Source organism: Penicillium taxi (genome assembly GCF_028828555.1).
Source record: "Penicillium taxi strain IBT 34144 chromosome Unknown utg000003l_segment0_segment0, whole genome shotgun sequence".
NCBI lineage: Eukaryota > Fungi > Ascomycota > Eurotiomycetes > Eurotiales > Aspergillaceae > Penicillium > Penicillium taxi.
The window spans coordinates 2266786-2288182 of record NW_026643205.1 but is presented as its reverse complement, the minus strand read 5'-3'; the positions used below and the strand labels follow the sequence as shown (position 1 = coordinate 2288182).

General features: G+C 47.2%; 6 protein-coding genes across 6 annotated transcripts; 4 read left to right on the top strand and 2 right to left on the bottom strand.

The window, feature by feature from the left end:
• Window positions 1-396: 396 nt before the first annotated feature.
• N7495_004311 (uncharacterized protein) lies at window positions 397-2550 on the bottom strand (the record flags this gene model as incomplete). Its single annotated transcript, XM_057206962.1, has 11 exons — window positions 397-544; window positions 597-772; window positions 852-960; window positions 1026-1268; window positions 1340-1569; window positions 1629-1774; window positions 1837-1988; window positions 2041-2191; window positions 2255-2272; window positions 2332-2381; window positions 2450-2550. The coding sequence occupies 11 exons, from the start codon at window positions 2548-2550 to the stop codon at window positions 397-399; spliced, it is 1524 nt and encodes a 507-aa protein (XP_057064642.1).
• Window positions 2551-3141: 591 nt separating this feature from the next.
• N7495_004310 (uncharacterized protein) lies at window positions 3142-4544 on the top strand (the record flags this gene model as incomplete). The annotated part of the gene is made up of 6 exons (XM_057206961.1): window positions 3142-3196; window positions 3257-3358; window positions 3411-3579; window positions 3639-3762; window positions 3823-4250; window positions 4301-4544. 6 exons carry the CDS (start codon window positions 3142-3144, stop codon window positions 4542-4544), a joined length of 1122 nt encoding a protein of 373 aa, XP_057064641.1.
• A 1548-nt stretch (window positions 4545-6092) lies between these two features.
• N7495_004309 (putative secretory lipase) lies at window positions 6093-7514 on the top strand (the record flags this gene model as incomplete). Its single annotated transcript, XM_057206960.1, has 1 exon — window positions 6093-7514. One exon carries the CDS (start codon window positions 6093-6095, stop codon window positions 7512-7514), a length of 1422 nt encoding a protein of 473 aa, XP_057064640.1.
• Window positions 7515-8575: 1061 nt separating this feature from the next.
• On the top strand, window positions 8576-11626 carry N7495_004308 (uncharacterized protein; the record flags this gene model as incomplete). The annotated part of the gene is made up of 3 exons (XM_057206959.1): window positions 8576-8818; window positions 8902-9000; window positions 9074-11626. The coding sequence occupies 3 exons, from the start codon at window positions 8576-8578 to the stop codon at window positions 11624-11626; spliced, it is 2895 nt and encodes a 964-aa protein (XP_057064639.1).
• A 587-nt stretch (window positions 11627-12213) lies between these two features.
• On the bottom strand, window positions 12214-14426 carry N7495_004307 (WD repeat NOL10/ENP2 family protein; the record flags this gene model as incomplete). Its single annotated transcript, XM_057206958.1, has 2 exons — window positions 12214-14150; window positions 14210-14426. The coding sequence occupies 2 exons, from the start codon at window positions 14424-14426 to the stop codon at window positions 12214-12216; spliced, it is 2154 nt and encodes a 717-aa protein (XP_057064638.1).
• A 394-nt stretch (window positions 14427-14820) lies between these two features.
• N7495_004306 (uncharacterized protein) lies at window positions 14821-19398 on the top strand (the record flags this gene model as incomplete). The annotated part of the gene is made up of 5 exons (XM_057206957.1): window positions 14821-14862; window positions 14915-15228; window positions 15471-18013; window positions 18063-18713; window positions 18767-19398. 5 exons carry the CDS (start codon window positions 14821-14823, stop codon window positions 19396-19398), a joined length of 4182 nt encoding a protein of 1393 aa, XP_057064637.1.
• Window positions 19399-21397: the final 1999 nt, after the last annotated feature.

Below are 21397 nucleotides of genomic sequence, written 5' to 3'. Positions count from 1 at the left end.
TAACACCGGATTGGCAACGCCGGAGAGTAGTATATGGGACATTAAAGATAGATGCAGCTTGGTTTGCATTGTCAATTTGGCCTTTTTCTAAAGCTTGAATGGCTAATAAGATCCTACCCTTCTGTTCTTCTCGGTTTTGGGCCATTTGATAAAGGATTCTCCACTCGCTTGTAATCCCAACTCGGTTGTGTTTTACTACTAATCTATATGTACCTAGAGACATTCATTCATATTATAATTGGTTATACACACCCTAGAAACTGACATATATCTACAATAGACATATGTCTTCACCTCGGCAAATATACGTACTACTACGGTGTCCAGATGCTAGATAATACCGAGTCAACCGATCGATCAAATTTGATTGAAAGACGGAAATATTTTTTATCGCCATCATCTACCAATATCAACCTTTCCTTTCCTGTCAGCTTCATTTTGAACAATAACCTCTTCGAAATCTACGGTAGACGGATTGCTTCCCGAGATATCCGACTCGGAGATGTCGTTATCAGGTAATTCAGTCCTTCCTTTGCGTTGGTCGCTATTGTCACGTATTAGTTTTTTATTCGTACTCCATTTGAGTTATTACTTACCGTCTATGAAGGAGAACGGCGGCCATAAAGAGGACCCAGAGCAAGAAGTAGAAGCAAAGTGTAACAGGCCAACCCTTACGCCACCTCGTCGCTCCGTTGCCATTTGGTGCTGTAGTAGGGAATAGCAGAAGCGGAACCCAAATTTGGAAGGAGTAGCCAAAGGTCATCATAGAACCCTGCAGCAAAAACATAATTGTCAGCCTAAATATCCTATTCTGACTCTTTTGGGGAAATTTAAGATCTTAGAAGTCTTACCATAATCAGAGCTCGCTCTTCGGAATCGTTACTGACGACTGTATTCACTATGGAATAGAGAATCGGACTTAAACACCCAGCAAATCCGAATAGGTACCAAGCAACAAACCTATAGTGATATGTAAGTACTCGCGATCGACACGACATGAAATGCGTGATCAGATAAAAACTCACTTCAATGCAGGCGGAATGTTCCAGACAATCATACAGATTGTCGAGAAGATGCAGCATACGATGCCGATGGTGTAAATAATCCATTCTGGATAAATTGCGGCAAGGGTAGTTCCAAACCACGAGGTAACGATAGTAATTGCACTGATTACCGTGGGCAGCTTGTTGATTTGGTCAACTGAATATCCCTCAGCTTTAAGCCACAGGTTCATATATGACGACGGGTAGCTCATGAGAATCATGCATCTAGATATACGTGTTAGAATAAAGTTCGGTAGATTAATGCCCAAGTGTGACTATGTGTGGTCATAACTCACGTGTAGCATCCAACAAAAATCCAAATATGCCATCGTTTCAAGGACCGCTTGAACACATCAAGAGTCATCTTCCCTGGACGACGAATCTTCGCCTTCTTTCCTCTTTCCTTGGCTAATGCAATGTCATCTTCTGTCAAGAAGAATGGGCGCGGGGAGTCGGGGATTCCTGGGAATATGATGAAACCAATCAGGGCGACAGGGATGGTGAAGATGCCGTCAATGATGAAGAGCTATCAGAGTAAGCATTAATGAACTACCCTTTTTACTTCAGTAAAATGAATTTACTTACCCATCTCCATCCAGGCATACCACCAACGCCCGTTAGATTTTTATATGCAGCAGCCTGCAAGTATCCGCTGACCATAGAGCCAAGGGGATTGCAGATAAACCAGGTACCTGCTCGCTTGAATAGTTCTGGCCCCGAATACCAAGACCCTAAGATGCAGGTAGTTAGTGAGGAACTCTGTTGCAGAGATTATACCGAGCTGTATACGTACCGAGAATGAAATGAGTTCCGGCGAACACTGGAGCTTCCAGCATACCAACCAGGGCGCGGAGTGCATAGAGCTGCTTCACATTGGTAACACGGCTCTGAGCAAAAGTACAAATTCCCCAAAGGAGTTCTAGCCCAGGGAGCAGCCAACGAGACCTATATCAAAGTTGAGTCAATTGCTATTCAACCAGAGGAAGACAAGACTCACAGGCTTGGACGTGACATCAATAGCAATCCAGGAATTTGAAATACAACATATGCTGTGAAGTAACAGACATTCATGTAGTTGAGCTGATTTCCATTAAGATCAAAGTCCTCTTTAAGCCCACTGGTATAGGCATTGCTGATATTGGACTGGTCTAATTTTTTGATATTAGTTCAAATCCAGGCTTGACAGCGCAGCCTTGGAGCTCAATTCTTACCCAGATATTTCACAAAGACTGCCAATATTAGTAAGTGCATTCGTTCAATGAACTATAACTTAGGACTCCTCACTTACAGCATAAGCAAGCAAAAATCAGAATTGACAAGTCCAACTTGAATAGTAATCTAAGAATCCTGTCAGTAGCTGCAGAAATAACCCAATCCAGACCACCCAGGAAGTGAGATATGCTTACTTTCTTTCCTCTGCAGGATATGATGAAGGATACCAATTGAATACCTCTTTGAACAACCCCAGAGGTCCTAGCCTTCTGGTCTTAGGCTTCAATTCGGCCATAATAGAGAGTGGTCAGATTTATGCACGAAGACTTAAAACAGCAATCAGATCCATATGTGCATTATTACCTGCAGCTTCTTATAGTCCCGGTGTCATACAATGCCCCTCAGATAAACGAGACCGAGGTCATTCGCTATTTCTGATATGCAATTCCTCCACATCTTGTCGCCATTATTCGTTTTCGGAGAGATCCCGACTCTCACTTCCAAATTCGCTGTTTATTTCCAGGCTAAGCGGGTGAAGCGAGAATAAAGTACGATGAGTGGTAGATGCCACAGAACATCACAGTGCAACTAGCAAAACCGCGACATGCTGACTGCTGATGACGTGCCCCAGAACCCGGTTTCCCCCCCCCCCCCCCCCCCATTTCCCAAATTCTCATATCTCATTTTTATGGCTTGCTTGAGATCATCTTACAAATACGATAACTAAATTAAATAGAAAGTGCGGGGCTCAATGTAGCTGTTGGGATTTATATATTGGTGCATGTTCCCTTGATGTTCCGCTTGCTCATCGAAACCGCATATTGCTAATTCTTATATATTGTACTTACTTCCAAGGTCGACAACTTCACCACAAAGGAACTTCATCATGCCTGGAAAGATAATTGAGAAATATGACCAAGTCCCTGTGACCAAGGAAGACTGTATGAATTGACTCCTTCCATATAATCATTTGAGATTTTCGCTAACACTAATATTTTCAGTGCCTTGGGCTGAGCTTATTACCCTTGACTTGAGCCAGTATGAACAGCCTGGTGGCAAGGAGAAACTCGTCAAGCAGTTGGAGCATGCTGTTCAGCATGTCGGTAAGTCCCTTTTCTTCCTTTTTTTATATTTCTCACGCTTACATGTATTCAGGATTTTTCTATGTGAAGAACTTCAACATTAGCCAAGAAGAGGTTGATAACCAGTTTGCTCTGGGCCGAGAATTTTACAACCTTCCAGATGAAGAAAAGCTCAAGTACCACAATGCAAACGACCTTACCAGGGGAGAGTATAATGGATATAGGCCATCCGGCCATCGCATGTAAGTCTATGGAACATAGCGTATTCTTTATTGAGAATATGAGGCTGAACTTCGTCTAGCCTTGGAAATGGAGTTAAGGATAATATTGAGGTGTACAATATTCCCAAGTTTGATGGCTTCCATGAGCGACAGCAGCCTCCTATCCTTTCCGATCATATTGAGGAAATTGAGGCCTTCAGCCGGGTATGATAAACCGAGCGGTGGAACCTATTGCCAATGCCGAGTGCTAATCCTGAACTACAGAAATGCCACACCGAAGTTGTGGAGAAGCTTCTTCGACTGTTTGCAATCCTTCTAGAACTCCCTGATGAGGAGCAGCTGGTCCGCGCCCACCAGTATGATGTCAAAGGTGAAGACCACCTTCGTTATATGCGCTACGCAGCACGTGATGCAGAATTGAACAAGAAGGTGGGTGATCTGTACACCCCTGGCCACACAGATCTCGGATCTGTCACCCTGCTCTTCCGCCAGCCCGTGGCCGCTCTCCAGATCCTCAATTCTGAGGGAGATTGGAAGTGGGTCCGTCCTCAAGACGGAACTATTACCATCAACACTTGTGATGCCTTGACTGCCTTGACCGGAGGATATATCAAATCAAGCATTCACCGTGTCCATGCACCACCCCAAGACCAGGCTCATATTGACCGTCTAGGTGTGCTCTATTTCGCCCGGTAGGTTGAGGAATCTCTTCTTTCATAGGCATACACTGACTTTAATATAGACCCAATAACAATGTGGTTCTTGACCCCATTGATAACAGCCCCGTCCTGCAACGCCTAGGACTGACGCAAAATGCGTTTACCGAGCTAGGCCAGCATCTCACCACCGAGGAGTGGGTCAAGGTGCGACAGACACAGCAGCAACGCCGGAACAAGGCGGGCAACGTCTCTCAGGATGGAAAGTTCACCTATGAAGCTAAGGACCTTCAAATCATCCCTGGCTTGCAAGCTCAAGTCTACAATTAGAGAATTACTCTGCCCAGGCGGGCTATCACTAGGTAGTCATCAATACAAAGAACTATAACTAGTTCTACAATAAAGAGCTTTTTTATTCGAAAACAACCTTGGGACGCTGAAACTTGAAAGGTCGCTTTGCTCGTTCGCAATATATAATAGCCCCCGAGGCCTGGACCTCGGGAGGTATCGAAAAGGCAAAGGAATAACTACTTGATTTATTCAAAGATGAATCGAGACGAAAATTAAGAAGTTTCATCCATTGACTGTCGATACCACTAGACCAAAGTGGGGCACAGGACCAATGGTTCCGATGCTGTTGGTTCGACATGAAGTGAATCTAGCCAGTTTTGTCTATTTAGTTACAGCGAGGATAAGATTGAATAACACACCTCTTACAACTTCGCATCGACGCACCTAGATCTATTCCATCAAGAATACTAGTTGCATATGCACCGTAAGAACGTCACCGTTCCGACATTGACAGTTGTTGAAACATGGATCCCGATGCCCGGGGCCATCTTTAATATTGGAAGGTTCAACTCCGAGGGTTCCCAGGGCTACATTGATACAATATCAGGACATCGAGAAGAATGAAGTGACCAATAATATCTAGTCCAATGAGAAGAAAACTTAATAGAAGAGTGGCTTAGGGTTTTCGATTCCAACATAGGTACCAAAATACCACCCCGGGGCTGAAGCTTATAAGGTAATTTGAACATATATACGTACCAGAGTACCTATTTATTAACTACAGGGCTATAACTTGATAATCTTGAAAGATTTAGGCTTGTATGTCACGCAAGAACCAAGGTCTAGATCATGATCTAGAATACCTCGGATTTTACCCACTAATCGAGCATGTGCAGCCCTATATTGCAATTAGGGATCTTCCAAGTTTGAAAGATGCCAATCAATTGACTTACAAATCGAACAGCTTGAGGCTGATTTGTTGCCTTGTACTCCGTACTGATTCATTTTTTAGTTCATTCTTCGTTTGCTATCATAATTGAGAAGTAATGAATTTTCTAAAGAGACACACATTGTGTCTGTAATGATGATCTTATATCATATTTACAAATCTAGCCCTTGGAGGGGTATATCCAATCAATATGAAGTTATTGCCAACCTTCATTGGTGCGGGTAAATTAAACATCATCTGAAACATTTGAACGCGTTTTGTACATAGATATGAGGCTTAAGCAACATTTTAGATCTGCGTACCAAGCATTTCCATATCCTGCCTCAGATAATTAATTAAGCGCCAGGATTCATTGCTTTGCTCAATGAAGCGCTCCACTTGATAAACATGTAATAAACCCTTGTCCAAGTTTTGGTACCTGATAATAGTGAAGAGCGCTGAGACGGCCTCGTGAATGTAACAGATATAGGCAGTATCCCGTCGTATAGATGAGACCCAAATATCTGATTTGTCGAGAATTAACCTACATTGTGGCCTTCGTACCGGGATATATTCTAGTGCATAAATAACCACGAAATTCCGGGCCTGGTGATAGCTTTTCCAGAATCATAATATTCTATCTCTAATAATCACTCACCATGATCTCTGCCTCATCGGTACGACTCGTGATGACGGCCTTAATGGCTTTCATGATGGCAATGACCACTGCTCGGCATCTTCAGAGCACTAAACATCACGCTCGAAGCACTATCCTGTCCCCTGCCGCCGACCCATTCTATAATCCTCCAGTAGGATACGAGTCAGAGGTGCCAGGAACCATCTTGCGCCAGCGTAATATCTCTGCTGCTGTTTTCGGAATTATCAAGGATCCAGTGAAAGTCTATCAGCTGCTTTACCGCACAACAGCCGTAAATGGTTCGGCGATCACTACCGTGACCACTGTCTTCAAGCCCTCTTATGGCAAGAAGGATAGATTCATCTCGTTCCAAACGGCCTATGATAGCTTGTATTCCGCGTGCGAACCCAGCTACAACTACCAGTTTGGTGCCAACGAGACAGAACTCATCTCGGCCGCAGAGACTTTGATCCTGCAGGCGTATCTGTTGCTCGGATACACTGTTGCTTCATCCGACTACGAAGGGCAAGAGGCAGCATTTGGCGCTGGTCGCCTTGCTGGCATGGCCGTTCTGGATAACATGCGTGCTGTATCGGCTTTTAAACCTTTGGGATTCACCACTGACACTCCTAAGATCGTCGGTATTGGTTATTCGGGCGGTGCTATTGCTGCAAGCTGGGGAGCTGCTCTTCAGCCCACCTATGCTCCTGAGCTTGATATCAAGGGTTGGGTTTCAGGTGGCACCCCTGCCAACCTCACGGCCACTATGCTCTCCTTCAACGATGGCGAGTATGGCGGCTTCATCCCCATCGCTCTTGCCGGCATGTCGCAGCCTTCCGCATATGGTGCGACATTAGCTCCCCTGCTTGACCAGATCTTAACATCGGACGGTCGGACCAAGATTGAGTATGCCAAAACCCACTGTGCCGCTGATAATATCGGCAACCTTTTCTTCCAGTCCATGCTCTCCACTGACTTTCAGACCCTTGGAGAAGCATTCCTTACCAACACCGTTTTCACGGACATCATGGAAGATTGCTTGTTGGTCGGCAACAAGACTGAGACTCCTACTTCACCTATGTTGATTTACCACTCCGCGGTAGATGAGATCATCCCCTATGCTCCTGCGAAGGTCCTCGCCGATACCTGGTGTGATAACGGCGCAGGGATTGAGTTCATCACCTTTGCAAATGGAGGTCACATTACCACCGATGTGATTGGATTGCCATATGCTATTGAATTTACGGCGTCAGCTTTCGAAGGAAACCTGACTAAGGGATGCACACGAAAGACGCAGCTCGAGAGTGTCCTCAACCCCATCTCGCTCGCGACCAACCTCGAGCCGCTCGGCACTGATTTGATTTCAATTATTGTGGATCTTGGCAAGGGTGATTCGAACCTGAAGAATAATGTGGCTGCTCTGAAACAACTTGTGCATATTTAGATGTGGAAGAAGTGAGAGGGTACCCGATGGAAATCCCGAGACCGGAGGGATAAAACGCCATCAATCGATTTTGTACATATAAGATTAGCCCTGACTTGCAACATTTGAAGGAGTTCAAAATATAATTAGCCAAACGTCAAATGTCGACCTATTAGCTTTGACTCCAATCATTCAGATGCCGTGATCGCTTGCGTCATTCAACCTCCCTTATGCCGAATGCGACTATAAGCGTGGAACGTAGAGTCCTAGAGCTCAGAATACCTATATCACAGGCAAGAACAGGATTCTGATTTACCCTTGCCTCATCTCTGTCTGAGCCTCAGTATATAAGAATAAACGATGCCTAGTAAAAGGTACTGTCGATCATTACCTATAAATACTTGGTGGTGCTGACTCGATCAGGTGCGGTCTAGGCCGATGTATAGCTTAGTAAAGAGTGAAGAATATCCTCGTTCAAGACTGAAAAGCACTCCAACTAGGATAATTTTGAGTTGAATGTAAGAAATAGATTACAGAATGTTCTGCTTTGATGTAGAAAATGAAGGGGCAAAAGGCAAGGAAATGGCGTGCATGTAAGGCAGTGTCAGCAGTGGCGTCTGTGAGTCTATGAGTCTATGAGCCTGGACGTGTCGAGTCACCGGATATGCGTCACTGACCTCCACCTATCTCTTAGTAGTGCTTTATCCCCAATAGCCTACAGGTTATCATTTCTGTTGTTGATCTCAGGCCGCATTTGCCCGTTGATGTAACCGGTCCCACGATCATTTTGGCCTTTCATCGCAACATTCAGGCTGCATCTTCTTCCATTGTGCAAGTCTCCAAACTCCCAACTCCAAGTGAAACATACCTCCCTTTTGCTCCTTTGTTGGCATTTCACCTTAAATAGTGTGGCTTGATAGCATGGCGTTCGTTGTGTCGTCGTCTCATTGAACTGATAACAGACTCCGCTCCGCTGATAGCATTTGCACTTAACACCCGCCTGTCGGGGTAAGTCTTCATGACCTGGATTTCTTCCCGTGCATCACTAATTTTCCTAGGCATGCTTCAATAGTCTCTTCGTCATGCATCAGCATCCTCGTACACCTGCGGTGCCTTCGCAGGTACCGAACCTCCCCGCCAAACCCACTCCGACTTCGCTGCGGGAGGACCTCAGAGACTGGGATTCGGCGCCAACGTCACCTTCCACTGACACTCGGCCAAGTACAGCCCGGGGCCTGGGAATTGATGGAGCAGATTCTTCTGATAAGCCAAGGGACTCTGGCCCAAGCAAGGATGCTATGGCAAAGCTCTCTCAAATCATAGCCGTATGTGGCTTCCGGTCCCAACCTCGCTGGCTTTGGCTTTGGCCTTGGCGTATTCAAACTGACATCCTTCCTTTTCAATATAGAACTATCATACTAAAGCTGCTCTGATTATCCTTCAATCGCGTGTCGAACTCCCCCCTGCCTACCAGAAGGGCTCTGATGTGCCGAGAATAAATCGTTGGGTTGGTTTCACCGCTCATTCTTATATCCCATATCACATATAAGCAAGACGGCTGACTTTACTTGCTGATTTAGTTCAATGTCGAGTTAGACGACTCAGATACCCTCCGAGAACCCCTACGCACCTGGAAGAACTGTGATGCCTCGGAGAACCGCCCCCCACCTCTCGTCATAGAAACATTCCTAGATACTAAGGGTCTCACGAATAATCAGACTCTTGTCATTCTAGATGACCAGGGGAAACGATGGGACGTGCAAGAGTCACTTGCTGCTTCTCGGGGTGCTGGAGCACAAACTCCATACCAGTCGGGCTCTGATGAGATCATTCTGGAGCGATGGAGGATAGAACTCGGGGAGCCTTCTAGCAGCCCGCCTGCCGATCTGGGCTCGATCTTGCCGACGGTCTATAAGAAAAGCATCGTTCTTTTCCGATCCTTGTTTACATACTCCAAGTTTTTGCCTGCTTGGAAGTTATGCAAGCGCAGTTCACAGGTTCGCATGAATTCTGCTCTGAAGATCAGATACCGTGTGGCAGATGGCAGCTCTTGCAAGGACCCGACCATAGACCACTTGACGGCTCCGTTGTATGAGGGGACTGAGAAGGTGGTTGATGTTTACAAGTTTGGAGTCACTGAATCGCCAGCTGGGCCATTTTCAGTGCAGGTCAGTTATCGGACTAATTGTGACTTCCGTGTGGACGACTCAGAGGCATTGTTGAGCTCTCGGTTTATGGGCGCCGACGATGACATATTTCGTCCATCGCTACCTGCGGACGAAACAATGCGTGCGAATATCGAAGTGGGGTCAGTGCCAGTTGGAAGAAGAACGATTGATAACCCCGATCATTCGCGAGCGTATGGAAGCCTATCAACATTTCACCAGGTTGGCCCAGCTACGGGTGCAAGTCCCATCTCAGCTTTGCGCGCCGCGAGAGATTCTGGTGCAGTATCTCCATCGCCGTCCGATTCACCTACAAGAATAACCCCCGTCAAAGCTGCGCCAATTGGTCGTGCTGCGCAACTTGCAAGTGAGGGAGGAAATTCCAACTTCCAGCGACGCCCCTCTGTGTCTTTTCAGCCCTTTAAAGCACCTACCCTCTCTGCTTCCCCTTCACTCGCAGATAATCCACTAGGTGTATCTCCGCGCACATCCTCCTTTCGAGTCCCCATAGGAACCTCTGCAGATTCTCGGGTTATGCCCCCGCCTTCAGTGGCAGCTGCAGCACGAAGACCTCCTCTTGCGTCCGACAACGTACTTTCCTTTTCTAACTCCACATCACCCCGTTCCGCGCCAATTTCACGCTACACCAGCTCATTTAGTCACCGACGCGGCCGTCTATCTGTTGGAAATTCCAATAAGATGGATGATGAAATCTCCAGTGGTAGGTTGAGTGTGGCATCCCCCAGCGCTCAACCTGGCTCTGCCCTTCTTTCCGATACCACTGGCACTAGTGCAGATTCAATTGCACAGGACAGTGAGGATATATCCAACTTCCTCAAGCTCTTAGATGCTGCAAAGGGCGCATTGGATGTCAAACCTGGCGCGGTGAGTTCATTCCGACAGCCGGGTACCGATTGCCTCGCCCGCTACCAAGCTATGCGTGAATCAAACGACGCACTGTCCGAGTCAATGGCTGCGTCAATGAATCCAAACCGTTTCTCAGTGGTGCCGAGGACACTATCCGGGGTCCCACCCATTGCTGGAACATCCGTTTCGACTGTGTCGTCTGCCGGCAAACCCATGTCACCGCATACTCCTCATACACCCCACACACCAGCTATCCGATCCCGCCTTAGTTCCAACAGTGTTGCCGATGACATCGTCGCAGAGCATGACCGCCGAGGAGTCCAGTCCCCTACAGGTGAAACAGCTCGCCACCCAGCAGCGCAACGCATCGCGCTGACTGCTGGGGCTATTGACATCCCAACATCTCCGCGAGTGTTTGATCCAACCTTCCGGGGAACGAGCTATACCCATCACAGAGCCGCGACCACTGACTCGGACGAGGTCTTCCCATTCGGATTGCGCAGCATCAGTCTTGGAACTGACGAACTGGGCAACGCTTCCCGCCAGACTACTCCTCACGAGAGACCTCCCTTTTCTCGTCAACAATCTACTACTGGCAACTCCAACCCCCCTACTGCTGTACCAGTTCAGCCCGAGGGGGCAGTTCCCCAAGACCAATCTGTCCCAGTCGCAACCTCGTCATCGTCTACAGCTAACGTCTATCAACCCCGATTCGCTAGCTCGCGCGGCCGTGGCTTCTCTGGTGGTCCTCACTCTCTCAGCTCTGCATCAAGCTCTCTTGCCCGTGGTGCTACAATCCCACCCCATCTCTCCGAGCGTGAAACCGACCGCGATGGCAATGCCAGCGGCAGCAACAGCGGAAACTCCACCCTAGAGATCCGCCGCGGCTCGCAGCGACCTAGTTCCAACCGCGCCCCACCATCCAGCCAATTCGAAGATGACGAGCCCCTGCTCTTCGCCATGAGTGACTTTGGAGTGTCTCGCCGCAGCCTGGATGAAAACCGCCATGGCAACCACGGCGGAACGGACTCAAACAGTGCCTCGCGACGCGGTAGTGGCCGACGTGGAAATGGACTTCCTAGTTTCCACCACTGGACCTAAATGACCGACCTGACCTACTTCAATTGACGACTTTTGACCGACCATCGCTTATTCATACCCCTGCGCAGTTTTACCTTATCTTACAAGGTCCTACGACATCGACTTTTGATTACAATACCCCTTTTACACCTGCAGGATTTCGTGAGCTTACTTAGTTTTCTCTCTTCAAAATGATGAACCTCAAAGAGATTACAATATTTTACATCGTTTTACTGGTAGTCTCACTTTCTCTATTATCATATTAAGTATGTAACAGCTGGGAGTAAAAAATACAGGATTGATCCTAAGATTGGTTAAGGGTTTAACATTTCCACCTGCCCAGGGGCAAGTTGAACTATGGATGGTAAAAATTATAATACTCTTCATTCTCCGAGCTCTCGTTTGAGGTATATGACATTAAGCTCTAGATGCTTGATGACCCAATAATTCAACGTATGCATAGTAACAGAGTTACACTATATCTTCTTGATTCCTTGGAGTAAGAATTGCTAGCAAGATCTATCAAACCAAGCCCAGAAAACACCAGACGCCAAGCACTCCGAAATATGTTCAACAACTTTTCTTTTTCATGCCATAGAGCTTAGAAATCACATGCCTCGGAAGGCATTTCCAGACGCGCTGCGGCGCTCCTTTGAGCGGAACTCAGTCTTGTCATATTGAACGGCAGGCTGATTACGCTTCGACTTCGATGCTGGCATGAAGCTGACCGAGCGCTCGCCGACGACACGGTCTTGGCGTGCAGGTTTCGAGCGCGATTTCATGTTCTGGGCGCGTGAGCCGAATGAACGGTCGCGGGTCGAATTGGTTCGTGTCGAAGAGGAAACCTGCATGCGAGGTGGGGGTCTCTTAGTACGCTTGTAGTCGGTGGAGGAGATTTTGTTGGAAGTCTTGGTCTTTGCAGGTCTTGCGGTTTCACGAGTCTCGCGGTCAGAATCAGAATCATCGTCGCTGGAGCCAGGGACCTCGTCAATGGCTTCTTGCTCGACTGCTGTCAGGCCACGCTCCTTCTTCTCGCCCGCCACAGGCACAGTGCTGGGGTTGATAAGCTGGAATTCACGAGATGTCTCATCCACAGCGAAATCTTGGTCCTCGAACAGCTTGGCGAAACGGCTATCGCGAAGCACGCCCTTATTCTCCTCTTCTGCTGTGGCATCGACCATATCTTCATCACCGCCACGGGCCAGAACGCGCTGAGCTCTACGGCGCTCACTCTTCTCCTCTGCATTTAGCAGTCTCTCGGCCAACCTCTTGTTAACCTTCACAGCAGCCTTCTTCTTGCCGCGGATGCGGCTCTCACGCTCCTTGTCGATCTTCTCCTTCACTCTCTTAGCACGTTCCTCCTCCCAAACGTACGGGTTGGTAATCAATCTCGCCTCCTCGTACAGACGCTGAGCAACGAAGTAACCGTGCATGTATGGTCGTAAGAGGTTGGTGCGACCGATAAGATGCTCCAGGTTCAAGGTGCGCAGTTCGGGAATAGTCAAGAACTTGTAGTTGTCGTAAATAGAGCCGGCCTGGGCGCTGGTAAATGCGCTTGGGTCGTTGGGGTCCTCAGCCATCTCCTCCACCAAGTTATCCAAGAAGGAGCACCACTTGGGTGCTGGGCCAAGCTGAGGAATGAAGAAAGAGTGTTGTTGGCGGCCTTCGTTAGCTGTGAGCAACATACCGCTGTCCTTACACCAGGCCACCGAGTTGATGTCCACTGCTGGTTCCACCGAAGTCCAAGGTGTACCGTCCCGGGGATCCCAGAGCTTGATGATACGCTTATCAGCAGACATAATCTTCGGCTCCATAGTTGCCTCTCGGGTTGCGGTTGACGGTTGAAGGAATTTCAAGGTGTGGATGGGGAAACCGTAACCCTGGTCCTTCTTCAGAAGGGGTACGGGAGATCGCAGGTCGTAGAGGTGAATCAATCCGTTTGAAGAACCGGTTCCCAGAGTCAGTCCAGAGCGCTGGAATTCCAAAGCGGTGATCTCGGATCGTGCATCTCCATGTCCCATCTGTGTGGGCGGCAAAAGCACACCCGCGCGGCCCTTTGCTCGAGGGTCCCATAGCTCCACTGTACCAATGGATGTACCAAAGGCCAACAAGTTATGGCTCTCCTCTGCGATCGCAGCAGTATTCACTGCACCGGTGTTGATACCTCCTTGCAGGGCACCGCCACCGCTGGATGTAAAATCGTCGCCTCCGACATCAACTTCATAGCTGCGCATGTACCTGCCAAGCTCCAAGTTCAAGCGGAATACTTCTCCCAACCCATCCTGATTGACGCCAACAGCGGGGACTAGAGCCTCAGTCGACTGTCGGTCGTATAATAGGTCACGACCGTATCGTGGAAGGCGGGTAGTGTAGTGACATCCTTGCGGGTTGTGAAATTCGAGGGAGCGGTCGGATTGGAGGTGTAGAGATTTGGAGTAGTCAGTTGATAGCAGAATAAAAGTTGTATTCAATGCCACGGTGTGTCTGGCCCATGACAAAGATAGTTGCGGGAGATAATGGGTGTGAATTTGCGGCTTATATGTTCCTAAAAGTCTCTATATCAGTTTCGCTCACAGACTCAGAATGACAAGATGTCGTCCATACCTGTGCTCATGACCCAGTCTCCATCCTCACTAACACGGATACACTGGCTGGCTTCCTCAAACTCGAAGTCTTGCAGAAGTTCCACGCGGTTCGCATACTCGGGATCATCTTTCAGACTGCGCTTTCTTCGTCTTGCAAGCCATTCAGGTAGTGGTCGTGCAGTATTAGATCCAGAGATGGTGTAAACAGGCACCTCGGACTGATTAGAGAGCTTCATGACGGGCGATGGGAATAACCTGTCGATCGCGATAAAAGAAAAAAGAGATCGATAAAAAAAATATCAAAAATGCCGATAACAGAACACGTGACGTGCAGCGGGATGGATCCAATCACTGGGCCTCGGAGCGTTGGCCCCGTCGAACATCCCCCGGAATTGCGCTGCATGTCCTTGTTTTGCATTGCAATCCTCGATCTACAAGATCGCATTTGCGCTAAATAAAAAATGAGTTGTCCTGGCTGATTGGGTCAGGCTCGGAATTACAAGCTGTTTGCGCGTGGAATTATAATAACAGAGCGCGTTCTACCGCTGGAAATGAGGTCCCCGTTTAAACCGCCATCAACCTATCTCCAAATTTGAATGCTCGCGAGGTCTTCTCTGGGACTATTGAATCATGGAATTCCCAGGAAATGCAAGCACCAATGTTCATCTTATTGTAGGTATTTGAACATGACATGTTTCGAGCTGCTACTGATTGCAAATTCCAGGATGGCTTCTCCACCATTTATTGGCGAATCTACACCGAAGAGCCAAGCATTGGCCAACCTGCACCAGAGGGGCCATCTAATGGCTATACGATCTTGAAGCATCTTGGTCGTCTGAAAGACCTAGAAGCTCGACTGAGGAATTTAAATTGTCTAGCATCTTGTCCAAGGCGCCTTGGGCTATGGGTGTTCTCTCCTACTCCAGACTTTGAAAGTTTAGCTTCTCTGTACAAAGAAGATGACAAGGAATCTAAAAAAATTCAAATTGAATCGAGCATTCTTAAAGGTGAGATCGTGCTGTTCGACACTTTGATAATGTATGTGTATTAATGTGAGATATAGTCTCCGCCTCAGGCAGCGTTGCCTCTCACGAGCTAATCAAAAGCTTGTCACTGGAAGGCCAAAATCAATCTTTTTCACAGCCTTCTATGCAACAACGACAACATCAGGGCCAAAATCAATCTTCTCGACGACCTGATGGATATAGCAGCTCATCTGCCATATATTCTTCATTTATTTCTGCCGTCACAGGTGCACTCAGTTTACATCTTATTCGCAGCGTGGGGGCCTTACCACTCGGGTCCCGCACGCTCTTTACTGCAATTGAAAAATTCGGATATGAGAATTCCCGGGTCGACAATGAAAGTCCGCTCTCCACGTCCTGTCTTACAACTCTTCAGGTGCAATTAAATGCCCCCGGAACATTGACCATCTCCACTCAAACTATCTCCCAAGCTGGCATTAAACGGCTATCTAACCCCCAATATGACATAGCCGATGATCTCAAAGTACAGACAGGTACAGACCTCTGGCTTAGTCCCAGTGGCACAGTTGCCCGTCTTGTATCAGCAAATATTGAATCCCAGAGTGTTCCTTCGCCGGGATTTCCACCTTCCGGGGTTGCCTTGGCGCGACGAAAGCAATGGAAGTTGGATGTTACACATTGGGTAGCCAACTTTGGCCTGCATATAGACTCCATTGACGAGGAGCCCTGGGTCGAAGTAGAGGTCTGGGAGCCCTTTTTTGCTAGGTTTGCCGGCGAAGCATGGCGCCAGAATGATGAATCACAATTATCCTCCCTCCCTTTAAAGCGTATGCTATGGCCGGCGCGATTCTGTTTCCAACGAACTGGTCCACCGGTACGAGCCTCTTGGCTTGAACGCACTAAGGATGACCCACTTGATTTTGCAGAAAAGTGGTCTTCCGATGCAAGCTCCCTGAAAATGCCTCCTCATATGCTTAAGAATCCTCCGATTCTGGAAGAGCCTCAAACAAAACCCAACGACGCGTCATCTCCCAGAGCTGATAACCTCGACAGTCTTGAGAGCCTTTCTCGCATGGCACAATATCCCGACTTGCAGAACACTAGTCTAGTTTATCCCACTCCCCCAGAGGGTGTTATGGCTATTGGGTTAAACAGCGCAAATCAATTCGATGCTACCCCCGACGATGTTGCATTCAAACTGTCACCCGTTCTTCCACAAGATACAAAGAATCCTGAGCTCTCTCCTGATATTGTAATTGGAACTAGCCGATATGATGCAACTGACGATGAGGACTTATTCGGAGAGATCAATGGGAGAGACTTTGGGTCCAAAGGGATCACCGATGACGATTTCAACTTTTTTGATGATCCGGACCTCGAAAATATGGATGGCGAGACATCAATTGACCAACCCGAGGAAATCCTGCAGCCTATTAAACAGTCAGATGATCCAGAGGACAAAAAGGTTGATAGTGAAGAGCTTCTCAATGGGGGCCCTGCCCACAGTTCAATTGCTGCTGACGCTGTCAAGGAGGAAACATATTCCTCTTTATCAGACGCAGTTGAACCAGAACAGAGTGATGGACAGATGGAATTAGACGGATCTCAATCTCCTCCAGGTAAGACAGCCCAAACTGTCAGTCCGCCATTGAGCCCTGTGGAAATCAAAAAGATTTTGTTTTCCGGGTCACAAACACAGGAACTCCAGACTTCCGAAGCACGTCTTACTGAGAAGGGCCACTATCGCCCCGTTGCCTTCGAAAGTAGAATTGGAGAATGGGATCAAAAGTACGGGTCAAAAGGCAAATTTTGGTTTGCTTCTGGCAAGGTACCAAATGGATCCGATCAAAACACAAACACTATCCCTACCATTGGACTGGCACATCGCAGCCGAGCGGGTACCACTTCGAGTACCGCAAAAATTTGTAACAAGGATGCGTCGCCATTAACGCTAGAGTCGTCTTTCGATTCAAGCTATGATAGCGACGACGATAGCGACGACAATAGCGACGAAATATCTTTACATTACGCCCCGACCCCGAATCTGGTGATCCTTCCATCGTTGAAAAGAAAGCGTCTACCTTCTATATCCGATATCCAACCTGCTGCATCCCCGGCCAAGTCATCGAGCGGGCCTGATACAAGCGCTGGGCTGCAGGTCGAGAATTGCACATTTCTGGGAAACTTCCTTGCTAACTTTTCTGATTGGTCTTTCATCGGCTACTTCTCCACCCTTCAAATCCAACAAGTACCTATACTTCTGCGACGTGAAGATCACATCGCAATTGCCCAGATTGTGGTAGATCAAATAACGCAGTCGTCTCTGGATTATCCATTGGGGGGTCGAATCAGTCTTTTTGGTCTCGAAAGTGACATCGTATCTTTTCATACATGTATTGAAGAAGCCAGCTTTCTTGGAGAAGTTGTAAAGCTTGATCTCAAGGGATACACTTCTTTGCAGGAAGATACAACTGACTCCATCCAGGAACCCAATGGCTCTATCACCAAGATTTCAGCTCCCCATTTTCGGTTTCGTCGTGGTAAAGAGTTCCTCGAAGCTCTTCCACCGGCGGTTTCATTTTGGGAGACTTTCGGTCTTGAGCCTGCTCATGGAGCAAAAGACGTTTCGGCATATTGCATCCATCCATTTTCCATCAGCAAAGCAGCAGATGGATTTCTGCGTCGCTTCGGTCTTACGTATGAGAGCTGCCACTTTGGAAATCATGCGCGAGGCGACAAGTCAGTGACATTCAACAACGGATTGCGGTCATGGGAAGCCGAGTCCTACAGCTATGCCTCAATGATGCAATCCTTGAAGGGCATGTGCGAAGAATTGGGTATGAACGTTCCAAAGATTCACTGTTATATTTTTCTAATCTTTATTAGGCACGGACTTGGCACAAGCTTCATCAAGTGCAGATACTTGTGTTGTCTATATCGTCAATCCCTTCCCTCACGCAGCAGCACTTGCCGATGTCTGTGCGGCCTTCTGGCACCTTATGCAACAGTTGGTGGCCGATGCCGATTTCCGACAGGCGCCTCAGGTCACAGAGGTCGCTTTACAAATTATCCCGATGGATTTTATCGTATCACTGGATTCCATGGTGGTACCTACGCAGATGGAGTATTTGAATCTCGCACAAGAAGTTTACAATCGCTGCCGCCCCATAGACACCGACCCGAGTCCTTTACTCTGTACACCAGCTGTTGTGCTTGCTGATACTGTCCCAAAAGTTATTCATTTCCGTCTTGCATCTGACAAGGGATCACCGCTTCAAGATGGGCGAGTCCTACATATAGCGTGCTCTAAGAGCGCGGATCAGCGCTGGCTATCAGTTGCATGGACGGACGGATCTGGGTCTCTCCAGACAAGCATGTCCTATTGTCTACGGTATAGCAATCGAGGACCTGCCAGGTTGCTATCCGAAGTAAGGAATGAGATATGGACCACTACAAGACACATCATGGACAGATATCAGGCTCGGTGGAAAGTTATACTGGTCAATTCCGAGCCCATTGACCCAGAAGAGCTAGAATGTCAGATCCCAACAAACCCCATATGATTGGTGAAGCTTGCTAACCTTCAATAGTCTGGACCACTCTGGCAGCACATCAGAACAAGATGCGACCAGGATCTATAGAGCTGATCATTCTGGCTGTCAGCACCATCCCTGATCTAGTGCTCGAACTACCTGTCTCTCCGATGACCACGGCTGTGCTGAGCTCCAATTACTCATCTACTCCAGTCTCAACTCCCAACCCTAGTTTGAGTGTCGCTTCTCCAGAGCAATCGGGGAATGCTCCCACCCCCGGCGCCATCTACAACGCCCCCACACCCACCGAGCCCTCCTTCGAACCGGATTCAGAGCTTGTGCTTGCTGATCTGTGTGACGAATCCTGGGCAGTCATTCTCTCTCACCGTCTCAACACCACACCTCATGTCACTGAATTCCGGCCTGCTCTAGCTAGCGGGTATTTACTTCGACGTAAAGGCGCTAGCGACAGTGACGGCATATTCTCGGCGACAATCAACCTCATTTACTCATCACAGACATCCCAATCTCCACCCCCCGAAGTTCTTTTGAAAGATATCATAAGAATGTATCGCGATCTTGCATCAATTGCCCGAGCAAGAGGTTTGCGCAGTGTACAGAGCAATACACTACCCTGGCATATTGCTACTGCCCTTCGAGCGCAGGAGCTCTTGAGCTATGTTTTTTAAGCGATGGATATCTGGAGTGGCATTATTATTATTTGTATTTACGTTCTTGGTGGTGGCGTCTTGCGGCATTTCTTGTTCTATCTAGACGGGACTATCTGTGGGTGCATTCAGTGCATTTTCATTTTTGTAAATTGGAGATACCAACAACCGCATGGGATTTTCGTGGAAGCGAGGGCATGTATTTCTCATTTTTCTTGACCCTGTCATTTTCTTTATTGTCTATTATCTTTTATCTCTTATCTTCTATGCATCTTGGAACATTTGAAGTGCTTTTTCTTTCTGCATCAAACCAGACCTATCTATTTGTCAATGACAGGTGTGAAACATTCATTGAGAATGAATCCCCAACTCCAAATTAGTCTAACGGACTTGATACAAAATATAAATGACACATAATTATTTGTTAACATATATTCAGATATAACTTGATATTTTCTATCATACATACGCACGTGGGGCGCTGATCGATCTTATCAATAAACTGACCAATATCGTCATATATTTCATGCAACTTATAATCACAGCCTTGTAAATAGATCATATTTATGGATTTATAAGAAAGAAAAAAAAAAGTAGAAAGAAGCCAGATTCCATGATAAAATGACGCCCCCCTCCTCCATAACTCCAAAAATACAACCGAAAGAGATGCAAAAGACATGAAAGACTCAATATTTTCCAGGTTCGATGCTGCATGCAAGTTGTATCGCCAAAGCTCATACAATCAAAAGTACATTAAAGACAGATTGAATTTTCAACGTGGTTTCATGTCCGGGTATCGTTTGTTTTTGTTCAGGCATTGAAAGTAAAAATGGTGAGAGAAGTTGAAGGCTAATGGCCAGAGATCGTGATCTAGATCGGCCAGGTCATACCTGTTCAACCTCTTCGTCTTCAAATTCTCGTTTCTGGCCGACTGAGACATGATTCTGGACAGCGTAGATGGCAAAGCCTGCAATTGCGAGGATGATGAAGAGGACGATGATGATGACTGCGATGACAATGTTGCGCTGCATTATGGAGGCTGGTGACCCAAATGAAGTCGGTTAAGTGGTATTTTATTGTGATAGCTTCAGTTGAAATAAGAGTTTTAAGTTGTAGATCTTATATTATCAATTGATCTGGCGCAGACGACGGGAATTATGGATTGGTTTCGATGATGACTTCGATGAGAATGACGGATGAATTGGAGAGTTTTGATGGATATGATGGTCAAGTGGAAACCGAAGAGATGTTGGATGATGTAGAAGTGAGAATTTAATCTGGCGATTGCTCTGGAAGAAAGCGAGTGTAGACTTCGGGGTATAGAGACCTCGAGCGTACTTCGATATTCTCGGATCCGATTCACTTTCCCGATCAGGAATATGGCGAGTAATGATTATTACAGTGAGATTGAGTGACTCGAGATCGCAGAAGGTAAATTACTTCCACAGACAGGAATGTTTGCAGGGGAGTTTATAACAGAAGTTGTTCCCAGCCTTTTTTTTCCTTGTCCGCGGTGGCTGGGAGATCGAGATTAGATGGGAGGCTTTTGGGCGCTAGTTTGGGGGCAAATTACACCTGTACATTCTATTTTTATTTATCTGATACGAAATCAGGGACTAGGATCTTCGCTAGGCTACTTCGGGTTAAGAGAGTCTTTCACATGTTTTGTATCGTGTTAGAACTTATTCGAAAGGCTGAACATAAAACTGTATTTTCTGTACAAACAGAACAAAGTGTCCAAGTCATGTGATCCCTGAGATCAGATTTGAAGACCCGGCGGAAAGAAACATCCGCCGAGTGGACCTTTTGTGAGCAGCCTCAGACCCCCACTCGAACTGATAATATACGACGTGGAGGTGATCTGATTATTTGGTACTTGCTCAACAACATCGTCAATTTTCTTCATCCACATGGGATTAATAGAACATCGAAAGAGAGCAGCGTAGTATTAGTCTACTTTGGCAGTGGGTATACAGTGACTGCCGATCATAACCTGAAATATCAAGATGAATCCCAAGTG